The sequence below is a fragment of the Ptychodera flava genome, chromosome 5 (assembly GCF_041260155.1).
Source record: "Ptychodera flava strain L36383 chromosome 5, AS_Pfla_20210202, whole genome shotgun sequence".
Lineage (NCBI taxonomy): Eukaryota > Metazoa > Hemichordata > Enteropneusta > Ptychoderidae > Ptychodera > Ptychodera flava.
Genome location: NC_091932.1, coordinates 38,623,089 through 38,647,532, shown reverse-complemented (window position 1 = coordinate 38,647,532; position 24,444 = coordinate 38,623,089). Strand labels below are relative to the sequence as shown.

The 24,444-nt window shown below is 38.8% G+C and overlaps 1 protein-coding gene across 3 annotated transcripts in view; it reads left to right on the top strand.

Moving 5' to 3' along the window:
• The window catches only part of LOC139133855 (multifunctional protein CAD-like), a 54,721-nt gene that overhangs the window by 2,545 nt on the left and 27,732 nt on the right, over window positions 1–24,444 (top strand). For 2 of the 3 annotated variants that reach the window (XM_070700617.1, XM_070700615.1), the window contains exons 2-18: window positions 3,074–3,343; window positions 5,183–5,241; window positions 7,778–7,861; window positions 8,771–8,912; window positions 9,323–9,494; window positions 10,217–10,510; window positions 10,939–11,089; window positions 11,613–11,744; window positions 12,447–12,680; window positions 13,104–13,325; window positions 13,576–13,764; window positions 13,999–14,013; window positions 16,298–16,531; window positions 17,083–17,214; window positions 18,644–18,891; window positions 19,417–19,663; window positions 20,280–20,378. In XM_070700617.1, coding sequence (XP_070556718.1) covers window positions 3,074–3,343; window positions 5,183–5,241; window positions 7,778–7,861; window positions 8,771–8,912; window positions 9,323–9,494; window positions 10,217–10,510; window positions 10,939–11,089; window positions 11,613–11,744; window positions 12,447–12,680; window positions 13,104–13,325; window positions 13,576–13,764; window positions 13,999–14,013; window positions 16,298–16,531; window positions 17,083–17,214; window positions 18,644–18,891; window positions 19,417–19,663; window positions 20,280–20,378 — 2,924 coding nt within the window. The remainder of the gene's footprint in view (window positions 1–3,073; window positions 3,344–5,182; window positions 5,242–7,777; window positions 7,862–8,770; window positions 8,913–9,322; window positions 9,495–10,216; window positions 10,511–10,938; window positions 11,090–11,612; window positions 11,745–12,446; window positions 12,681–13,103; window positions 13,326–13,575; window positions 13,765–13,998; window positions 14,014–16,297; window positions 16,532–17,082; window positions 17,215–18,643; window positions 18,892–19,416; window positions 19,664–20,279; window positions 20,379–24,444) is intronic. The other variant, XM_070700616.1, reaches the window with a different exon arrangement.

Sequence of the window (24,444 nt, the reverse complement as noted above, 5' to 3'; positions counted from 1 at the left end):
ACCTTGAGGGTCTTTGTTTCTATTTGCGAAATATGGTAATGATCGTCAGTTTTTATCATTATTGTTATATAAATTATCCTTTGTACCTCCACAGTGGTATAAAAGTTCTTCATCTGCAGATTTTCATACCAAACATCATGGTTCTTAATTTTAAGCATAACATTATACATTAGAGGGACATTAGCTGTATCTTTTGACTAATTTTTCACTACTCTGTTTCAATGTATCAACTACAGAATTTACTATAATCCGACCATCATGCTTAATGCCCGGTGTCCTTCTTGCCAACACAGCCTGTATACGTGAAATGACCATTGTTATTGTTGATAAATGTATTCTAGTCCGGACCTGAATACAAACTTCGAATAATAACAATGCAGATTATACTCATATAGGGTATATTTATGAGCTAAATATTAGGAATTTCTCCATGGTTCAGGGATTCAAACCAGAAACCGCAGATGATACACAGAACAAACAAAATTTAAAAAATGACCAAAGTTACAGCTAATTGATCTTTAATGAAAAGTTTCTCATTTACTGTGCTTAAAATGTGTTTCATCCAGGATGGCATGAATAAGGGGGATTTTCCCCTTTACCAGAAAATTTCGGGGGCACTTCACCAGTTCATGTGTTCTACTTGTACCTCTAAGGTGTGACTGGCACCATTTCATGGAAGGGGGGAGTGGTCCCCTTGACAAATTAATTTGGGGTGCCAACATTTCAACAGAGGGGGAATCCCCCCTGTCTAGATGTAACACTGTATAATATCACCTACATATCAAATGTATATCATTAATAATTGTGAATTATTATAGTTTACCTCCTAAAAGCATAGAGGCTCGAAAGACTTGTTTTCTTTGTTCAAAATATCGTCAACATTACCACATTTTATCATTTTTTATTTTGAATTATCATATTTAGGCCTAATCTCCCAGGAAAATGGCTTTTATGATATGAACACAAATTGCCCTGGAACACTGCTGACAATTATCCTGAAAATACTAGAAATTCCAGTGACTGCGAGCTGTAAAAAGTGAATTTTAGCTCATTTTTCAGGGTTTCCGGCCTTCGGCCGGGAGGGGGAACACCCCCCGGACCCTCCCCCAACGACGACCGCTTTGTGGTCATGGCAGCTGCAAGCCGCCTACTTTTCCATTCTGGCCCCTACTTAAAAACTTAATGAAACCCCTGGAAGCTATTTCGGGCGCTACAACTTGGTGAAGTTAGCCACACCGTACGATACGAGGTGTCGAACGCAACACACAGGGACAGCCCGTGTCCAATATCTAAGCGCTATACACGTTGAAATATAGTTGCGTCGTCCATGGATTAAACGTAACTAATTATCACGAAATATTTCCATATAGTTTTCTAAACTCATCGAAATTGAAAATCGGGGTTCGAAGTTTCAAAATATCAATATTTAGCCCCTTATCACATTCAAATACGACGTCCGATTACTGCGATAGCAGTCCGATTACATGCACTCAACATGGGGGCAAAAATTTGGCAACTTTGACCCCCTAAATGCCACTTCTATCGGTGTTAACATTTTGAGGATAAACACAATAAAGTTTCGAAAGGTATGATAATAAGATTTCGTTGTGCTCGTCATTTATGAAACGCTTTGGGCGAAATTCACTACCCTGTCCGAAAACTGTCATTCTGAGTGTAGTTGTAATCGGAGGCGGTCGAATCCATACTTTCCAGTGCGGGGGAGTAACGGAAGTACAGTAGTCCAGAATAGTGCATTTTCGTTTTTTCTTCGCCACTACCACTCGTACTGGACACGAATGTTCCTTCGAAAGCGCCATTTTGAGCGACGACAACACACTGTACACCAGCAATGAACACTTGCTGTATCGACTCCAATGATTTGTCAATGAACGCAAAACTTCCTGTGGGCAACCAATCACAAACGCTGTTGAAACGGGTAACTCTGCAACAGCCTTTTTCTAGCGTAATTATAGCGCTCTCTACGGCGACACAACGAGTGGTTCTGTACTGAAAACCTGCCAAATATTACCGATGAATTTAGATCGCGTAAAGGTATCACGTACGCGCCATTTGAATTATCAGCGCGACTTTTTTGCCCAATTGATTTTTCTGAATGCGATTTTTCTGATTTTTGAGCGTAAATATCGCGTTATCGTGCCCCAAAGTGATCCCTGAGTCACTTTAATAATTACAGGAAATAGGACTTGTGTATGCAATCTTAAAAATAATCACAGTTTTAGGTAGAAGGATGTTGAAATGAGCTTTATTCACATATATCCATGCAATTTAGGCATGTTTTGGTAGTATACAGTCTAGGGCTGTGCTACAAAACGAGGTTCCCTGGCACATATTAAACGTTAGTCTGGTAGAACATGTTGAGAATTATAATGAGGTACAACTGTCAAATAGAAAGAAGTTAATCACACACGGAATCACCATGAAGAGTCCATGCACAGCATCTGTGCATTAATGATTGCGTGCACAGCAATTGTTTATTTGATAAATTGCATGAATGAGAGAAAATCTGTGGCCAAAAACACAAACGCGTGTATTTCTCTTAAAGATGTTACAAAGCAAAATCCTGCCAATGCAACATTGTGTCAGCAATAATTACAGTAGGATGTCGTCACTGTAAAAATTTATTAGGACCTGTAGATATTGCCAATTTCAATTTTGTAGGACATCTAGTTTGTGGAGACTCAATGACATTTCTAAAATTATCAGAAATAAAAGTTCAAAATAATTGCCGAATTCAGACTACCATTACCCATATGGCATATCAAATCATAGGGAACTTGTGAAAGCTAGTTTGATCTGAAAGCTTTAAAAGAAATCAAAAGTGTGCATACTTTTTACAATTTCAGTTTTTGAATATTTAAACCTTTGGAGAAAAGGGACTTGCATTAATGCATCAGTACCGGAAAGAATCTTAACTGGAATTTTCTATCCAAATGTACGAGTGACTTACGCTATGATTTTGTTATGGTAGTTTTAGATCAACAGAGCAGATGATTGTACTAGTGGTATGTAATTGTTGTTTTTACCGTCATTTCTCATTAACATTTCTTTGTAGTGTTCCAGACTGGAATGGTTGGATATCCCGAGTCCCTGACTGATCCATCATATAAATCTCAAATCTTAGTCCTCACCTATCCATTGATAGGAAATTATGGCATACCAGGGTATGAAAAAGATGAATTTGATATTCCAAAATGGTTTGAGTCTGCCAAGATCCATGTGTCTGCGTTGGTGGTCGGAGATTTGTCTGAAGAATACAGTCACTGGGCTGCAAAGAAATCCCTTTCTGATTGGTTGAAGGAATACGATATACCAGCCATATATGGTAAGATCAGGGCTTGACAATTTTTTTTCCAGTTCACTTGTCCGTCGGTCAAGTAGATTTTCAATTTCACTTGTCCTCTCAAAATTTTACTTGTCCTCCATTTGTAATAATCAAGACCAAAATACTTGCGACGAATTCCGTAGCGGCTTTCAGGGCTTTCTTATTTTGGTAATTTTTGCCGATGTTGACACCGATTTTTCTCAAAAGTTAACATTGAGGAAGGCCTGCGTATGGTGTGTGTGTTCTTGGCGTTATACGGCCCCCATCACAATAGGCCGTATAACGCCGGGAACACACAGACCTGTACGCAGGGCTAACATTGAATTTGAAGGTACACAATATCATACATCGGCTGCCCGTGTTTGGCATGCATAAATGCCGGCGAAAAAAGATTGGTCAGTTTCTGTCGCTGGTCGAAGTCATTCGTTCACGCATTGCGAGTGCATGCGATCGGGATGTTGGCAAGTGAAACCGTATCGGGCTCAGCGGGACCCACAAAATTTCCACAATCATTGTCCCCGTCACGATCTCATCTGTGATGCGCAAACAGTCCAAATGCGGTTGACTAAACTCGTGAGACCTTATCGATTCAACGCGAAACATGTCGCATCCGTCAAGAAAAGCATTTCGCTTGGTTTGGCTATAGTCTCTTCCTACCTCCATGGTTTGGCAATGGTAGGGTATTTGAGACACGACGCGACGTAAAGAACATTTTGGAACCGTCATATTTCAAGGCCACTGTGCTTTCCATTTCGGGAGATAACATCTACGGCGTTTTTCCTCATCATAACGCTTATGTTTAGATCTTTCGTCAGAAACATCGTTCTAATCATCACATCGAGTCATCGATTCTCAGACGATCCCACTCACGCTGGCCCTCGTGCATGGCACCGTCGTAAATCATCACTAGGCCTACATCGTTTCTGAGAGTGACACAATGCCCATCGTCGTAAAGTACGCGCCTCTTTACGGCAACAGCTTGGCTTGATTTTTGCGTAGGTCTGCGGAGCGGAAATTACGCTCTGGCTCGCGAAAATGCACAATGCCTTGTTTGTGTTAGTTGAAATATTACCGTAAAATACTCATATTTACAGCGATCACTCCACAAACTATCTGCCAACAATGTTCGTCTACCTTGCGAGGCCGCATAAATGATTGTGAAGTACTGCACGGTCGATCGCCGATAAGCAATGTGATTGGGTTTTGCAATTTTTCGCCTAATTTGTTGGGGAGGAGCAGTCAGTATACAACAAAGAAATGCTGTTTACGCCAAATTTTAAGCAACTTTTTAATTGGACGATGAAACAATTTCATGTCGATCATTGAAACATTGCAACATTGTGTGAGTCGGCAAGTGAATCGCAGAAGAACGTCACAATTGTATCTAAAAAGTCAGTGATTGACATTTATTTCGTGTGAACCACAACGCAAATCGGGCGATATGTGCACAAACTGCAACTTAGGTTCGCGTTGATTGCGCCAGAAGTTATATAAACAACTTGTCCGGCGGCGACCAGATTTTATTTTTGACTTGCCCGAACGTAAATTCACTTGTCCCGGCGTCGGGCGATAGGAATTGTCAAGCCCTGAAGATTTGAAATCACTTTGATTGGTTGATTGAAGGTATACAATTTACATGCCATATATGGTAAGATTTTACTAGAATATAGAACAATGTATGAATGCTACCCGTCAAAGAACCATATGTACCAAATGTAAATTTGTTTTTATCCGTGACAGTGTAGAAGTACTTGAACCACCAACATGTAGTGATGCGACACCTCACAAAGAGCTTTTACAGGGTCATTATGATAAATTTTTGACTTTTTAATTTAACAGGAATTGATACCAGAGAATTGACCAAAAAGATCAGAGAGCATGGGACCATGTTAGGAAAGGTAAGTTGGTTATTTTGATTTGACAATGTAAGTATGGTGTTTAACAGAATGGTAGGGATCACTTTGGGGCGCGATAACGCGATATTTACGCTCAAAAATCAGAAAAATCGCATTCAGATAAATCAATTGGGCAAAAAGTCGCGCCGATAATTCAAATGGCGCGTACATGATTCCTTTACGCAATCTAAATTCATCGGTAATATTTGGCAGGTTTTCAGAACCACTCATTGTGTCGCCGTAGAGAGCGCTATAATTACGCAAGAAAAAAGCTGTTGCAGAGTTACCCGTTTCAACAGCGTTTGTGATTGGTTGCCAACAGGAAGTTTTGCGTTCATTGACAAATCATTGGAGTCGATACAGCAAGTGTTCATTGCTGATGTACAGTGTGTTGTCGTCGCTCAAAATGGCGCTTTCGAAGAATATGCGTGTCCAGTACGAGTGGTAGTGCGAAGAAAAAACGAAAATGCACTATTCTGGACTACTGTACTTCCGTTACTCCCGCACTAGAAAGTATGGATTCGATCGCCTCCGATTACAACTACACTCAGTGTGACATTTTTCTGATAGGGTAGTGAATTTCGCCCAAAGCCGTTTCATAAATGACGAGCACAACGAAATCTTATTATCATACCTTTCGAAACTTTATTGTGTTTATCCTCAAACTGTTAACACCGACAGAAGTGGCATTTAGGGGGTCAAAGTTGCCAATTTTTGCCCCCATGTTGAGTGCGTGTAATCGGACTGCTATCGCAGTAATCGGACGTATTTTGAATGTGATAAGGGGCTAAATATTGATATTTGAAACTTCGAACCCCGATTTTCAATTTCGATGTGTTTAGAAAACTATATGGAAATATTTCGTGATAATTAGTTACGTTTAATCCATGGACGACGCAACTATATTTCAATGTGTATAGCGCTTAGATATCGGACACAGGCTGTCCCTGTGTGTTGCGTTCGACACCTCGTATCGTACGGTGTGGCTAACTTCACCAAGTTTGTAGCGCCCGAAATAGCTTCTACCAAAAAAAATCCAAAACGGGACGGCAGCGTCATATGCTCTAGCATGACTTGTATTTTAACACTATCAAAACGGAGCGAAGTGAGTATAACGAACAGCATGTCATTAAATGTCTGAAAACTGAGGTCGTCCGAAAACTGTCTCACTGAGTGTATTGTTATGCAAATTAACCAATATGCAGAAAACAAACTCAGGAAGCATGGAGGTAGTAGAGAAGGAGTCACAACTGAGATAATTACGTTTATTACTATTGTGCACCATTGGTTTAATCCCTTTATGTCCATTGTTTAACACCCCTTTCCCGCCATGTGCGTTGCCGACGGTACCTTCGCAACCGAACCGAGTGAAATTAACCTGGGTTTGCTAATGCGACTCAGTTTCTCCACAGTGTCATAACGCCTGCGCAAAGACTGTATTTGCGTAGCTTGGGTCAAGTGCGTCATGATAGTGTAAGAAACGACACGTTCCGTCCACGAAAAGTGAAGTTACAAGGAATTTAAGTTTTTCATTCTCAAAATCTGGGTAATTTTAACGTCGTTTTTTATATACTTTACATTCGATCGCAGGAACCTTTCCTTGTTAGAATGAAAGTACTGATCACGAACTTTTCAATCATGTACTGAGTATGGTGCAGCGGACTGCAGCACTGCCGTGAGCGTGGGTTAAACTTGTAGCGTTTCCCGGGTGTTTATGACGCGACGCCAGCGACGCCATAGGCGACGCTGCGACGCTTTGTTTCGATGCATTGTACGTGTTGTTTTTATATCGCGACCATTCATTAAAGTCATGGACGTAGCAGTTAAAAGCTATGCTTTCTTATTTTAACCTTATCATTAATGCCAGTACAACATGATAAAACACGGCAAGAACCAAGAACTGGATTTGGGAAAAAGTTGGCGTGTTAACAATGCTGCTCTACGATGTATGGCATTTTTTTTGTAATCGCAAGCTATCATCACTCAGTCTCCGCGCCTTTGCAGATACAAAAGCTCCCTTCTTCAATTATCTGTTCCTCGACCTCTTTAACATCGTGTACATCAAAATCAGTGGAACGACTCGAACTTCCCGACGCGACGCTTGGACACGTGACGCCATGTTTGAAGATCTGTCAACTGCCGAGGGACGGCCGAAACACCCGAACGACCCCGAACGAACTTAATCTTGTTTCCTAAATCCGAGAAAACGCGTTCGCAAGTCCCGTTGGTGCTAATGGAGTAGTTAGTAAGGCAAACAGCGGCAAAACACATGGTCCCTTTGATATCCGCCTAGTTGTGACTCCTTCTCTACTACCTCCATGGGGAAAGTTAGGTCCCGTTCCCACAGACTTTGAAATTCTCCCACTGTGTTTTTTTTCATGTGCGATTTTATCTCATGCCGTTCTTGAGCCAGGGTAATCCCTGGAATGGTAGTCCAAATACACTGGACTTCCTGATTATATACAATCAGTATGATATTGATGTTGACTCTGATTATTATGTGCCATTTCACATTTCATTTGTTTGTACTTTTCACCAGGTGGTAACAGATGAGCAAAATGAGAATGTTGTAGCAATGGAAGATCCAAATCTGCGAAATCTTGTCGCTGAAGTGTCTTGTAAGGTACGTGTCATATCCCGGCTACCAAATCAGTCACACATTTCAGATCACCCTCTTTCTATAATATTTATTTGAATTATTGAATTGTGTTCTGTCAAAATTAGCAGAAGTTCAGTTTTATAGGGCTGTAGAAAGTTTCACTTGATTTTTAATGAAGTTCGTACATGTATCAGATGTTTTGATGTTAATGATATTTTGTTTCAAATTCAAATGATGAATGTGTTTAGTTCAAATCCTGTCCTTTATATTGAGCATTTATTTTGCACAGAATAAACATTGCTTTGAGAATTAATTATTCCATCAATATGTACCCATATTGATTGCATAGTTATGTCGTCAAAATTTCAACGCAGGTATAACTAGATCTGCTATATATTTAACTGTCCCCAGAATAACATGCAAGAGTTTGTATGGCCACATACTTTAAAGAAACTTCTCTGTACCGTATTAGAGAAATCAAATTAGCTGACACGTTCAGACCCTTGGTTTTGTAGTATATTGCAAGCAGTGAATAAATGCTGATGGTGGTATGGCTTCTGCCACAGGAATGGCTTCTCAACTCACTGCTAAAACTCATATCACTGTACCTTAGCAGTATCCACTGACCAGCTATGTGAAAAACAAGACTGTAGGGTACCAGTAGAGCTGAACTGAAATCTGAAATATGAAGTGCTGTCTATCCAGTGTGTTAGATTTTCTCTCATAAACACCAGATGTCAAATCTCAATAAGCCTCATTAGCAATATTGAGTATTTCAATAGCAAATTGAAGAATAAATTCATTCGCAGAATCACTTGGCAGGATAAAGCATCTCAGCAAACTGTCACTGAATATTCTACCGTCATACTAATCCGCATAGATCTCATTGGAGATAATTATTGTTTATTTATTTCTTTGTTTATTCTGCCATAGAAACCTACAACATACAATAAATCTGGTGATGTAAAAATTGTTGCAGTTGATTGTGGAATCAAGTACAATCAGATTCGTTGCCTTGCCAACCGAGGAGCTTGTGTAACTGTTGTACCATGGGATTACAAACTAGATTCAACAGGTGAGTCAGTCAAGCTTTGTCATCATTCTGCCATATCATTCTTTTTGTCACAAAATAATTCACGTTTTCATCCCCCTAAATTTTTGTCTAGTCCTATTGCTTTCACAATTATGGTTGAATCTATCTATAAAGAAAAGGGGTGGCAGTATTAAGGGATGCAACTGTTGAAATGCTTATGAAAGGGAAGTAAAAAGATTAGGCCACAATGATATTTAAACAAATGAACTTTTCATGGAATGTTACTTTTTATGCTTATTTTTAATAGTAGGACCTAAAATATGTTACACATACTCAAAACTTTGTGATTCGTGTAAGTACAAACTCAGACAGGAAGTTTCAATTGTTATCTCATCTGTATTGACTTTTAGGCATTGATAATTTACGCTTCTATATAAAATTTTTGGTTTCAGAATTTGATGGTCTGTTTCTAAGCAATGGTCCCGGTGATCCGGAGCAGTGTACGGCGGCAATTGAAAACCTGCGTGGGGTGTTCAGAAGTCCAAAGCCAAAACCAGTGTTTGGAATCTGTCTGGGCCATCAGCTGACCTCACTGGCAATCGGTGCAAGCACTTACAAAATGAAGTGAGTGACGTCCTATTTCATATTGGTACATGAAACACAGACAATATGATATTGCAGTGGTACAAAGACAACAGATCAACAGATTCTTGCTTTCTCAAGCAGTTTCAGTTCATCATTACGGTTACCGTACTGACTTTGGTCAGGTCAACAGATCAACAGATTCTTGTTTTCTCAAGCAGTTTCAGTTCATCATTACGGTTACCGGACTGAGTTTGGTCAGATCAACAGATTCTTGTTTTCTCAAGCAGTTTCAGTTCATCATTACGGTTACCGTACTGACTTTGGTCAGATCAACAGATCAACAGATTCTTGTTTTCTCAAGCAGTTTCAGTTCATCATTACGGTTACCGTACTGACTTTGGTCAAAACAATACCTAATTTTCAATGAACTTGCCCATAAAACTATTGGTCAAAAGTTCTGATGGGTTTGTGTATTTCATCTGTTTGATGACCATTAGTATTCACAATATGGAAAAAAAATGCCAAAATTGCATTTTGTCAAGGTATGTAGTTTAATCGTTTCGAACTGCAATTGTCAGATTTTTGCAGACATAATGGGCAAAATAGATATTCAACAAAGTTTAAATTGGTTTGAAAAAGGGATGAACAGCTCTGACTATATTTGATACAGTTGCAAGAAGGATGCTATTCCCTTGTACAGTGGAAAGTGTCCAGCAATGTCACTGCATTCTGTAACCTTCTGTGTCTTTACCTGTTTCCAGATATGGTAACCGTGGCCACAACCAGCCCTGTATTCACAAAGGAACCGATCGTTGCTACATCACAACCCAGAACCATGGCTTTGCAGTCGATCCAAAAAGCCTGCCTTCTGGTTGGTCAGTCTTGTTTACTAACGCCAATGACCAGTCCAACGAGGGAATAGTACACGACTTCAAACCCTTCTTCAGTGTTCAGTTTCATCCGGAGGCCATGGGTGGCCCAGAAGATTTGGAGTTTATGTTTGACATATTCCTGGACACAGTGAAAGCTGCCAAACAGGGAGATGATGTTACAAGGTAATTTTGTTCAAAACTTGCGTACTTTCACATCTCGAAGATGAACTGAACTACAATGAATCAAGAATGAAGAATACCAAGTGATAATATTGACCAACAATGACACAGAGACAAAAATGCAGCAACATTTTTGGTGTGCATTGAGTGACTATTGATCAATCTGTTTAACCTCAATACCGTAAACAGGTCTACCAATCACCATTGAAAAGTATATTGGTTTTAAATAAACCATTTTTGTAAATGGTTAAACATGGTTTTCATTGGTTATACATCAAGATTCATAGCATGGGTTTTTTCCACACCTAGTTCAGTAAGTGAAATGCCTGTGTCAAGATGTGTTCTCATTATATTGTCACAATACATATACCTATACTCAGTTGTGTCATGTTACGAATGTCATGGAAGTAAATTATTTCTTTTTATCCCAGCCCCAGCATCAAAGAGCGTCTGCAAGCCTCAATGCTCTACAAACCAGAGTCTCCCGTAAGTGTGGACGTCAAACCCAGGAAAGTTTTAATCCTTGGATCAGGAGGGCTTTCCATTGGTCAGGCTGGAGAATTTGATTATTCCGGATCACAGGTATGTACCACCTCTGGCTCTTGTAACTGTGACAAGTTTTCGCCTAAATTCTGTTTGATCAGCATGTGCAGTTGTGTAGATCTCATAGTAAGTTTTACAGAAGTTTTTTCAATTCTTGGGCAGTCAAAATTACAGCTACCTTTCACTACCAATAACTTTATACCCTCGGATGCATGGCCTGACACCACTAAATTCATGGTTTATTGTCAACTTTTGATTCTTATGAACCAAAGTGTAATCTAAGTCCAACATAAACATCCACATCACCTCTCAATGTAAAATTGGTTTAAAAAAAACTCATGTAGGCAGTGTGCCATGTCAAATACTGCAACAGATCTCCTTGATCAGCTACTAGTGTATTTTGAAAATGTGAAGTTTTTGATTCATAAATTTCGCAGACTCTTTATGAGTAGAAATTGATGTTTTTGCTTTCGTCTCTCTTTCTGTTCTCAGCTTGTTGTCACTATTGTTATAATTGTCGTTGTTGTAACTCATTCTCCAACCAATCTTCGTTCTGTTGCAGGCAATCAAAGCTTTGAAAGAGGAAAACATTCAGACAGTTCTTGTCAATCCTAACATTGCTACAATTCAAACATCAAAGGGACTTGCAAACAGAGTCTACTTTCTACCAATCACTGCAGAATATGTTGCCCAGGTAAGAAAAAAATTATAAAACTATTTATATCTACCAATCAATGCAGATAGTTTTTCTTTGATATACAAAATCATTGCTTAATTTTATCAATCAAATAATCATGACAAAATACATTTAAAGCTAAGCATAGAATGTAATATGCAGTTTATGTTGATTAATTAATGCAGAACAACCTGAGTTAATTGTCACAACAATCATAAAATCTTCCATGGTGTTAAAAGTAGTGAAGTGACCATTTTCATATAATATTACAACTTTTATTCTCCCACTTTCCATGTACTTTCATTGAGTGTGATCTATGACATGCTTTTGACAGACTTTGCAATTACATGTATATCGTGTACAGAGCATGGGATAAAATCTTTGCGATTTTCCATTGGGTCCCTGGAAACCTACTAAAAGTGAGCACGGAGAAGCACTGGCAATAGGCATTGTGTTTTGGGCGTCTGAAAACAATCAACGTTACTGAATGGGCATTCTGTACAGCTTTGCTACTGTAGCACATGCAAAATTCTCTGGTTCTTTATGTATGATAATATCATGTTACAACAACATACAAGTTCATGATTATTTTTAGATACACGTAAATTTTTCTTGACAAAAATGGCCAAAGAAGGGATTTCATAACTTTGATTTGAGTATCAGCTTACAGCTGACATAATCAGACAGCTGACTGACCAATATGTCGTGTTCTTCCGACAGGTTATCAAGAGTGAGAGACCAGATGGAATTTTGCTTTCATTTGGAGGTCAGACAGGTCTGAACTGTGGTGTACAGCTACAGAAAGAAGGCATTCTAAGTAAATACAATGTTGAGGTGCTGGGAACTCAAGTTAAAGCCATCATGATGACAGAAGACAGAAAACTGTTTGCAGACAAAATGAAAGAAATCGGTGAACAAGTTGCTCCAAGTGAAGCAGCATATACTGTAGAAGAGGTGAGTAGGGACACTGAGTAAAGATGTCGTCAGGCTTCATAATAACTACCTTCATAACAAACAACTACCAAAGATAATCAACCAATTTAACTCTTTGCACCCTGACCCCCTGGTACTCTATTTGTTATCAGACATTTATGTCCGAGCCAGGTTCAAAGGGTCAACCAATTTAAGGAAAGGGCTGTATGTGTTTGTTAAGTGGATGACTCGTAAAAAAATTAATTTTGAGTGAAAATTAAAAAATCATCCAATATATGCAATTGAATGGGAAAGTTTATACAACAGTATGGATAGGCATACATCACTGCCCTGCCATCGGATACACTAAGTACATGGAACATAATGAACCGTGACTGATTGAAACTAACTTGTTTATATAAATCTTTCATTTGTAACTAATTTGTGTCTTCACTCCACATCCAGGCTGTAGCTGCAGCTGAGAGACTTGGATACCCAGTGTTGGTGAGAGCAGCGTACGCACTGGGAGGGCTCGGATCAGGATTTGCCGATAACAAACAACAGCTGATACAGCTTGCCAACGCTGCATTCTCACACACCAGTCAAGTTCTGGTTGACAAATCACTGAAAGGATGGAAAGAAGTTGAATACGAAGTTGTCAGAGATGGATACGATAACTGCATTACTGTAAGTCAATTTCATCAATAACTCTGTGGTACTTTGTATGCATATAGCAAACATAATTACATATCGCAACAGAAATTGCTTTGCAGCAAAGTGCTGTATATGGAACCCTTTCCTTCTCCATTGAAAACATGTATGTTTTTGTCACTGACTTATTTTTGGCTCAAAATGCATCTTTTCCTTCCCTTTGGAAGAAAAGTTTTATGAATCCCATGGCTAGAAATTTAAACTTTTCGATTTTATTTTCTGTTAGGTGTGCAACATGGAGAATGTTGATCCACTGGGAATTCACACAGGAGAGTCCATAGTTGTTGCTCCTAGTCAGACTCTCACCAACATAGAATATAACAAACTCCGCAACACTGCCATCAAAGTGATCCGCCATCTTGAAATTGTTGGAGAGTGCAACATACAGTATGCATTGAATCCTGAATCACAAGAGGTAAGAGTTTGACTTGCCCATCAATTTGAAATACTGCCTTCCTACCAGGATACGATTTGTAAATGTCATGTATCCGTAGTCCAGTGAAATCAATCTAGACAGAATTTATGTATCAGTATCAAGAGATTCTCTATGCAGCTTGATATTTCCCTCAGATTAAGATAAATATCCTCTCAACATCAAAAAAAAAGCATTGTTCTTGTTGATATGTGTTTGTTTTTTTATTTCTTACAGAATGGAGAAATTGAGGTAAAAAAAATATCTTGCCAAATGTAGTGGCAAACTAATCCTAGTAGCGTATGTTGTCAGCCATTGCTGTGTTTCTATGGCGACAAGTGAATTAATGATGCTCTTAACTGACACTGAAATATGAACCACTAAAATATTTGGTTTTTATTTGAATTTGCTGAATTATGCAATTTTTCAGAAAATATCCAGTGACTGTCACAGAACTTGTACAACATTATTTCATTGGTGTATCCGATGGTCAGTTCTATGCGTTGATAAAGGAAATTCATATGCCGATTATTTGAAATTGTTTTGGTTGCTATGGACTTCAAAAGTATTTTTAGCCTATGATTCAAAGAGTTGTTTGTACTGATGTCTGCCCTTCTGCTCTATTGCCCTGTCCTGCGACAGCAGACATCTGCACTATTGCCCTGTCCTGTGACAGCAGACATCTGCACTGGATATTTTCAACAAGGATTGTTTGATTCATCTTTGCTTGAGTAATCATTGCAGTGGTGTGACGTAGCATGTAAGGTGTGTTTAAGGAAACTTTCCCATGCTTACATCATGCAATATTGTGATTTAAATGGGAATTTAAAGTCTGCAATGTGAGAATACATAGAAAAGTTGGGACATAACATGTGTGCAAATTATACTCTCCTGACTTGTGAAAATAACAGTTTTTATGGGATGATGATCATTAAATGATTTGAAGTGTACATAATATGATTCTGGTGTTATGGTACTTTGCTGTCAGCTGTGGCATACCAGTATACATGGTCCAAGTTATTTCTAATGCACAGTACTGTAGATCTGTACAATACAATGCAAGGCATTGTTCTTTGACTTAGATTTCAGGACACAGTTTCACCGCTGACCTTATTGCTGGCTACAGTACTTCCTAAAACGTCTGGGAGAACAGAATACTGGGTTCATTACAAAGTTAATTGCACAAATTACATTTGAATTATATTGATGTTGTTTGGCTTTCAAACTGACATATCAAAGATATTTATTTGTGATTTTGAAATATGCAAAATATTTTGAACAGCTAATCTAACTCAGAGCATAGCAGTATATACCAACAGTGGGAATATTTTGACATAATACAATCTTGGAAGATCAATACATAGCATAGTCAATTCAGATGTTTGGATGAATGACATTCCATTGCATGTATTGGTATTGTATTTTTGTCAGCTCAGTGTCCTTCAGACGAAATCTGTGCTGTACGCTGTACACTGAGATAGGGTCTGACAATTTGTAATTACTAAATTACTTTGAGTGTTTTATCATGTTGCTGTTTATCTCATTAGTGGTTTCCGTGGTGTGATTTGTTGTTGGCTTGACCCACTCACAAAACTTTGTCATGTGTACACATGATCTCAGTCAAGCGACTTGATCAGACTTCGATAACAAAAGTGAAACTTGATAGGGTGCATACTCTTTAATTAATAATGTGCACCCACCTGAGAACTTGACTACACATATTTAAAATGTTACTACAATCTTATTCTGATTGATATAACAATGAAGTGTAATTTAATAGTATCGTGCCTCTTTTTAACTTTGATATCCACAGCTGTGAAATCATGACTTTGTCATTATCAAGATATATAAACCCGATCACCTCCAACTTTAAGTGCAACCCTATTTTTTTAAAGGAAAAGTGGCCCTATGTTTTTTAGGGCGAATGTGGCCCTGTGTTTTCCAGGGCAAAGGCAGGGGCCTTTCAAAGGTATTTTTGGCTGGGTAAAGAATTGACATGCAAGTCTTTGATGGAATACAGTAAATGGTGTGGCCATGTGTACATAGGTATAGCTGGGATGTGCTCTGTGTTCAGTGTATTCGGTGTCAGAGAGAAACATGTATTGCAGCTTCAGAAAGCATTTAAGCAACTTCATACATCAAGCTATCACCGACCATTATATGCATTTGTGCCGGCTTGCCAACCCAATAACAAGAAATTTTATGAACTTTGTATCGATGCCATGTACAGTATGCATCGTCAAGATAAAAAGCCAGGATTTTTCTGAGAACTGATTTTAAAAATTCAAACATTCATTATGCATGTACATGTGAAGTAAACAATGGTCAGCAATGTACTATTATCTTTGCAAAAAGAAAAATATCTCAAGGAAGAATAGAAATTTTCTCACTCAAATAAAAATTAACATTGCACATTGTAAGTGTTAAGTCATGCACAAGGTAACGAATAAGCTTATCTTGTTTCTGGTAACCCTGTTTAACATTTTGTCCAAAAGTGTTGCCATTTCATACTATTTCAACATTCTTTCTCAACCAGTATTACATCATTGAAGTGAACGCCCGTCTTTCGCGAAGTTCAGCCCTTGCCAGCAAAGCTACTGGATATCCGCTTGCTTATGTCGCTGCCAAACTGGCGCTGGGAATCCCGCTTCCAGAGTTGCGTAATTCCGTCACTAATTCCACTACGGCATGCTTTGAGCCCAGCTTGGATTACTGCGTGGTGAAAATCCCCAGATGGGATCTCAAGAAATTTACCAAAGTCAGCAAGAAGGTAAGCTGATAATGATTCACGACGATGAAACCAGAGAAAGTCAACTCTCTCAGGGAACAACTTTGCCCTTAGCAGTTTGCTATCAATGACATTTTGCAGTGATTTTGATTTGAAATTTCAGATGTTATCTGAGCACTGCTGATATCAGCACCAAATAGGCTGGTGACGGCAGATTGTCATAACTTGCTCTTACTCTAAAATAAGTCTGTAGCATTTTTGAACCACAAAAAACCCAAAAATGGGTGAGGAAGAAAGGACATAAGTCTGTAGCATTTTTGAACCACAAAAAACCCAAAAATGGGTGAGGAAGAAAGGACAATCCTAAGGAGAACTTATTTACTTCTCCTGAGCAAAAATAGGATAAAGGAAATTGCACAGATTGTTTTTAAAAAGTCAGACAGTAAAAACAAGCCAACTAGTGAAAAAGGGCAAAAAGGAAATAAAACACTGAGATGCCTTGTATTTAGACTTGTCTTTGAGTTTGGGCACCAAAATTTATTTTATGTTGGATTGTACACATTATAATTCCCTTCTTTGAAATTTGAAAACAGATCGGCAGTTCCATGAAGAGTGTTGGTGAAGTCATGGCAGTGGGAAGGAAATTTGAAGAAGCTTTCCAAAAGGCTCTGAGAATGGTGGACGAACAGACAATTGGTTTCCATGGCAACAAGTGTTCAGAAGAGGTAAGGGTATATTGCCTTTGAAATCTGCATCAAACATGAATGCTGTCAGAGCTGCTACATAGAAGCAACGCAGGAAACGCACATTTACAACAATTTCAACCTCTTTCATACAAGAAATAGTATGAATTACTGCATGAATTTTGCTTATAGCCAGAGAGGCACTTCTCATTGTTCCCTCTTTATATTAAGCAAATATTCTGCCATGAGGGTCAGCAACTCTTGTATCCAGACAATCATGATTTTATGACATTCCAATAGACTGCCAAAGGTATCAGATATGTAGAGCAAAAACAAGTGTTTTCTCAGACCGTTTTGTCACTTTTATCAACATAAACAGGAGACGATTTTTTGACAAAAACTGCAATCAACAGGCACATAGTAATATATTTCATATCATAACTGACACAGAAATAGATAAATGTGACAATCACTGAAACCCACCCAGTAACTTTGACAACTCTCTGGCAATGGTGTTTGCAATGAAGCAGACCATATTTACACCAGCTGACCTGAAAGCCGATATTTTTTAATTACACTGAACATCATGTCCAGTGATGCATGAAGGTCATCACAGAATTGCAACAAAAGACAAGAAACTTGGATTGTAGTCGTGGGTGTTGGTTTCATTGTACTTGTTAACCATTGGTACATGTAAATGGTCTGTATTATGATTCACAATACATACCAATTCAAAGAGTGTCCCTGGGCTAAACAATTCAATGCATTATTCTGCATCCAGATCAAAGAATTCTATAATATAGGTCAAACTTCATAAAATAGAACTGCAATATAAGAAACCCAATACTTATTGAACTTTAGTTCAAGCTACCTGTCTGTGTGCTATGCCATTTATCAACTTCCCACCAGCTTGTATCACGTGCAATCCAATGTACATGAATATTCTTCATTGATAATGAATTATTACCATAAGATTTCATACTCAAACAATTCTCATTATTTTACTTTGCATTAACCCTTATACTGCCAGACCTGTCACTTCCCCATCTGCCAAGTCAGTAAAAAGCGACATTTCTTGAATCTTGGTATGATATGTTGTAGCAGGTTTAGTCAAAGAAAATCCTGTACTTCCTCCATCTTCATGGGACTTGAAATGTACAATCTTTGATTTCTCTCACTTCTCATTGATACACCTACACAGTATCAAGATCACTTCATCAACAAACAAACATTGCATACAAACATTGCATAAAAACATTACATATGAAAATGACTGTGTATGACAAATACAGCTAATCCTCAGAGAGAGGTTGGATAAATCAGCCAACCTGTAGAAAGGGACAGGAATAAGAGAGAATACGAGAGAGTGATGGCACATTGAAGACTAATTTATCTGTTAGGTGATACACAGTTTGGGACACAATGGAGTTCTTACCCTCTCAACTACGACTGTGCATATTTGTTGACACAGGAATTGCAGACGCCAACGGACCAGAGAATCTTTGTACTAGCGGCAGCACTGATGGAAGGCTACAGCATAGACAGGCTCTACGAACTCACCAAGATTGACAAGTGGTTTCTCTGTAAGTTCAGGAACATCGTCAACTGTACCCGTCAGTTGCAGAAGTTTAAGAAAACTGAAGACCTGACGAAGGATGTGCTACTCAGAGCTAAGCAGCTTGGATTCTCTGACAAGCAGATAGCTAAGATAATAGAAAGGTGAGAATATTTTATTCAATGTTTTTTAGTCCTTACTCAGTGATAGTGTGAAGTGAATCAGTGTGTCTAAAACTAGCCACAGTGTTTGTCTTAATTCCTAGATATAAGCTTGCAGTAGTAGACTGGTAGACATCCATTTTCATCAAATTATAGGGAAATTTGCCTTCTTGCCAGAAAGAAATGAACAAAAATATATGTGTACAGCTGTTTATATCTGGCAAATCCAAAGGACAGCATTTTTTTCTTTCACATCACAGTTAATTTAGTGATTAAGTTTCCTTCCACTGAAGTCTTATATACTTTGTTTGTTGACGCCAAGTATGAGGAATTACCAAATCTGATGTTGTTAATCCATAATTAGATACAGACATTGATACACATTCAAGAAAAAACTTCAGTGGCGACAGGTGATAATCAGACAATATTTATCACAGTTCTATAGGCAAGTATTGTTAGACACAATACTAAATTCTGTTCAAACCTGAAATGACAATCACTAACTGTTAAACTTTCTGTCTATTGCAGTACTGAGATAGCCGTCCGCAAAGCCAGACAGAGTATGGATATCGTACCCTTCGTCAAACAGATCGACACTGTGGCTGCTGAATGGCCAGCACAGACCAACTACCTGTACTTGACCTACAATGCAACCAGCCATGACCTTGACTTCCCAGGTGGCTATGTCATGGTGATTGGCTCTGGCGTATACCGTATTGGTAGCAGCGTAGAATTTGATTGGTGTGCTGTAGGATGTATCACTGAACTCAGACGGGTATGTGATGGTGACAAACCAACAAACTGTATTTCTTTGAATTATTTTAAGGTGCAAGATAATAATAACAGGATTGTGGAAAAAAGACAAGCCATTTGAAAAGTCAATATTGTCCTGGGGGGAGAGTTATTTCTAGTCAGCATGTACATCATCAAAAGACTGTGGGTCAGCCTTTGTTTTTTTCTGTTTCTGTGGAGCAAAGATCAGTGATGGTAGAAATGTAAAAAGTCACAAAATTATGTGCTGTATACAAGCTGTCCCTTCCTTTAAGAACTCAAAAGCAGAACTCAATATATCACTAGATGGTTACTATATAAGCAGACAGACCAACCAGAGAACTAAAAAATAAAAAAAATTTGCTCCATTTTGGGAAAGAAGCCACAACCAATACTCTTTTTGGGGCCTGATGAAACGTAACTAAGACAATTAGATTGCTCATATACGAGCAATTGGTTTCTCTGTCCTTCAGTTGTACCTTCGCTGTATTTGAAACTATTTTGAACCCATCTGACTGGCAAATCTTCATGATTAGCTATGTTGGAGACGGTTGCCATAGCAACCCGTGTCCTTCTTTTCAGTGACCTCTCTGCCTGTTTATCTTTTGATAATCTTGCAGCTTCGTCGAAAAACCATCATGGTGAATTACAACCCAGAAACAGTCAGTACTGATTATGATATGTGTGATCGCCTGTACTTTGATGAAATCTCCTTTGAGGTAAGTCATCACCATTTATAGATAACGACTCACTCACCCAGGGGTATTGCTGACTCAACTCTTATGTGTGTCAGAAATTGGGTCCAGACCACCTGTTACCTTTAATACTTAGTTCTTTATTTCCCATAAATAAATATATAATGTAGGTGATTACAAAATCCAGTACAGTATAAGTATACAATCAATGGGAAAAGGGGTTGAAAATAGCTGTCTGGCAACTAATCTAGTCCAACCCCTGCCCAATATCAAAACTTAACACAATTTAAGTGTTTGCCCTAAAGCTGTTGTGTTAATCTTTGCCATCTTTAACTAGCTGGCAGTAAACCTGTTTAGCCCAACCAGTTGTCATTTGAACAGTTTAGCCCAATGTATACATCAACCCCTCCACAATTCTTGCTTTAAGGTAGCGACTCAGGTTCATTGTCACTTATTTTCAATCCTCATTTTCACAAAGAAGACGTGGTCACACACCCGACATGTGGTACTTTTTTTATCTGCTCGGTCACCGAAGAGTTCAGAAAATTTGTTAGTTTTTTAAAAACAGTGCGCATACGGCTGTTTTACTCAAAAACACGTGTTTTTTAGTTTTTTTACTCAAAAAAGTGTAAGTACAAATCTCCAATCGGCCTTGGTGATCTGTTTACGGCAATCGACGGCTGGGTATACTGGGCAAAAAACCGTGTCCCGGATTTTTGAAATTCGCTTTTGTTTTCGCACAATGCACCTTCAAAGTGTCAACTTGACGTTTTTTGCATAAATTATCGGCCTTTGTTCACGTTTGTCAGGATATCTTCCCTTCCAGGCCCTTTATCGGAAATATGAGACACGGTCTTTCAAATATATTCATTCACTGTCCACAGGTGAAAAATCAGGCTAGTCTGTCCAGGCGCCGCCGACTTATACTTATTTGAATAATGTACGCACTGCCAAAAACGGAACTGAGAAAATCGACGATTTGTGTAAACGACCTATGCGTCACACATTGTGACCAAGAAGTCCGACTCGCGCACTATTTTCTGCGAATTTTCTTACACCAGGACTAAGTTGAAATATTTAGAGTCAGTTTTGGGAATTTTGAATATGTTTAGGATTGCAGATCGTGTGAAAATAGAAAGAAATTATACACTGAACTGGCAAATGCTTAGTGCCAGCAGTGGATGGTATTTACACAACAAACACAGAGGGGTACTTAGCGATTTAATCCATTTTTGGAACGTTTAACTAGTAGATTAACTGTATACTGTTGTCTCAACGGTTACAATCTGGTTACCAGAGTTCAAAGTCAAGACGAAGACGTCGAAACTTGCGTAAAAAGTCTATCCGATCGAGACTTATGTGCTGTCGTCGCGCGATCGCGTCGGGCATTCACTCGTTCTTGACTCAAGTTGTCTACTTCCTGTCTCGCGATCGGCAATTTATGCATGTTCTTTGTGAAAGTGATTGTCAAGTTCATGTTAGCACTGATACTGTGCGAACGGGACGTCACTTGCTAGTTTTCCTACCTCAAGAAGAGACGAACACATGTAACTCTTGACAACATAAAATGTCTGTCGTATTTTCTTAGCTTTTGCACCGCACTGCAAACTTGTCGCCCTTTGTTACGACGGGAGAGATTGACTCGTGTTATTTTTTCAAACTCTATTTATATGTGTTCTTGTACCGATTTTATCAAACTAATGATAATCACGCCGTAGCGTAGAACAGTGCAGGCTGTCATCGACAGCGTGTTCCAAGAGACAGAGTATCGACTAGTCTACAGTGGAGTCACTCGACTTGCGCAATACCATTACCAGCGCACACATAATTATTTCGGAGATTTTTACTTTTACTCAAACTTTCGATGACTGACCTCATATAGCAAAAATTGCTAGTTTCAGCACTTCTAGAAGTTGAGCCGGGTTTGTTTTACGTTCAGTGTTGAGGTCCAGCTAGCAGCTGTGGAGTCTGCGGGTGATTGATAAGTTTAGACAACACGTACACAAGAATCATTTGTGAACCCTCGCAATTCACGTTTGACGTAATTTAATTTTTGGGTTATATTTAGGAAAGAAAAGGCATGAAATAAAAACAAATATTTGCATTTCGTTTCGAAAAATTAGTAGATCGGTGAACTTGCTCTTGTGAATCTACATATTGTGTGTCTGAACTCCTGCACTGGCTTGGGAAACTCCTTGACATAAATGTCGCGTGATGTCGGGTACGGTGTTGTTCAAGGTTTCTCAGCAGACAAGAAAAGACTGCACGATAGAAAACTCGAGTTTAAAAATATAAAAGAACACGATACTAACACCAAGCATGTACAGCAAGAGTGATAACATTATCGCAACTAACAGAAGTTTCATCTCGCTCAGGCTAATTTTTGGACTCAGGTATGTAATCAGCATAGCCTAATATGTTCGAAAAGCAGCGTGTCAAATACTTTCATAGTTGTTGAACTGAGCACGTCTCCGTTATCGTCTGCGTCCTCGGCCAAATCTGACTCTTCACTGCATTCTTGATCGTTATTGCAGGGAGTATGAGCCAAAGTCGGACTGTTTTACATTTAAATCGACCTTTGTGCACGTTGCCGTCTTTTTCAGGTCCGCTTTTGTGGACCTCGCTTGCTTTTTCGACGGTACGGAGCGCTAGCGCCGGCTTACGTCTGCTCGACGTGTTTGCCATACCGATACATGCGGAGTTCAAAACGCTGGGCATAACGTTGAAGCTAGCGCATGCGCACTATACCGCCAAGCCTATACATAATCTCTGCGTGTTTATCAAAGATATCGCGGTCCGTAATCTGCGACCGTTAAGACAAAAGGGAAATAATGGCACGCGGTGTAGCTGATAGTTTGCCATTTTAGTAATATTTCAGGAATTTCCCGGTACGATGTGACCCAACACCTTTCCCCAAAAGAAAGACCACGTGTCAGTGGTTCGAAATTTGAAATAAAAAAAAATTGCTAAAATTGACCTCTGAACCTGAGTCACATCGTTAATACACCCCTGTCATTTGTCAGTTATTGGTATGTCCCATGTACATGTTTTATTTCATCAATCCATTATTACTAAAGCCAAATACTATCAGTCATTGGAACAGCTAAGTTAAATATACACTGTCCACATCCCTCAACAGTTCTGGCTGAAGTACATCCCTATTTGTGATTGGTATGACCCTCTGTCAAGTTGCTCTGATTACACGGCACACAGATGAAATCTTACGTGGTTGATCAGACAATCAGCATTGCAGTAAATGTTAAGCCTTCCATCAAATGTCAAACCATCTAGTCATATTACAGTATGGATCTGCCCTATGAATCTATCAAAAGTTAATATCATTTTGACTCACTTTCTAGTTTGACATGTTTCTCACAAATTTTCTGATGATAAAGGTGAACAAATTTTCCAAATTATTAAAAAAAATGGTAGAATTTTTTTGTTCTCTTACTTTTAGTTCAGTCTTAATTTGTGCCTGACTTATCTCTATGGCAACCAGCCGATATCCTTTTAAAATGAGATAGCTGCAGAGTTGTTACAAGTATCCCTTTATACAGATTTCACATGCAGCGTCTAACAAAATTTGGAAATGAAAACCTTTTCATTGTGATTGTGCCCCTTGCAATCTAAAATAAAGAGTGCAGTTGTTATTCTTTAAAGTCCATATATTACCTGATTTTGTTTAATTTGAACTTAATACTATTGTTTAGTAAAAAAGCCATAATACTCAAATAATTAAAAATTATTTTTGGTATTCATTTCTAAAATATTATATTCATACTTAAAATACTCAAAATACTGGTCCTCAGAAAAAATATGAATTCATATTGGCCGCAAAATGTCATGTGACATGACGTCATGTGAGGCCATCAGTGCAGTGTGCAGTGACAGGGTCGCACTAGCGCTCGCCACATTCGCAAAATGCGACAGAAAGTGCTGGGTGGCGAATAAAATGTCTTCTTGGTTCGCCACGCTCATGAAAGTGTGGCGAACTGGCCTCAAACTAAATTCACGGTGGACGATGCGATACTATCAGGTGATTAAATCAATGTGACAATACTCTCGCTCTGAGCGAAGTAAGTTTACGATA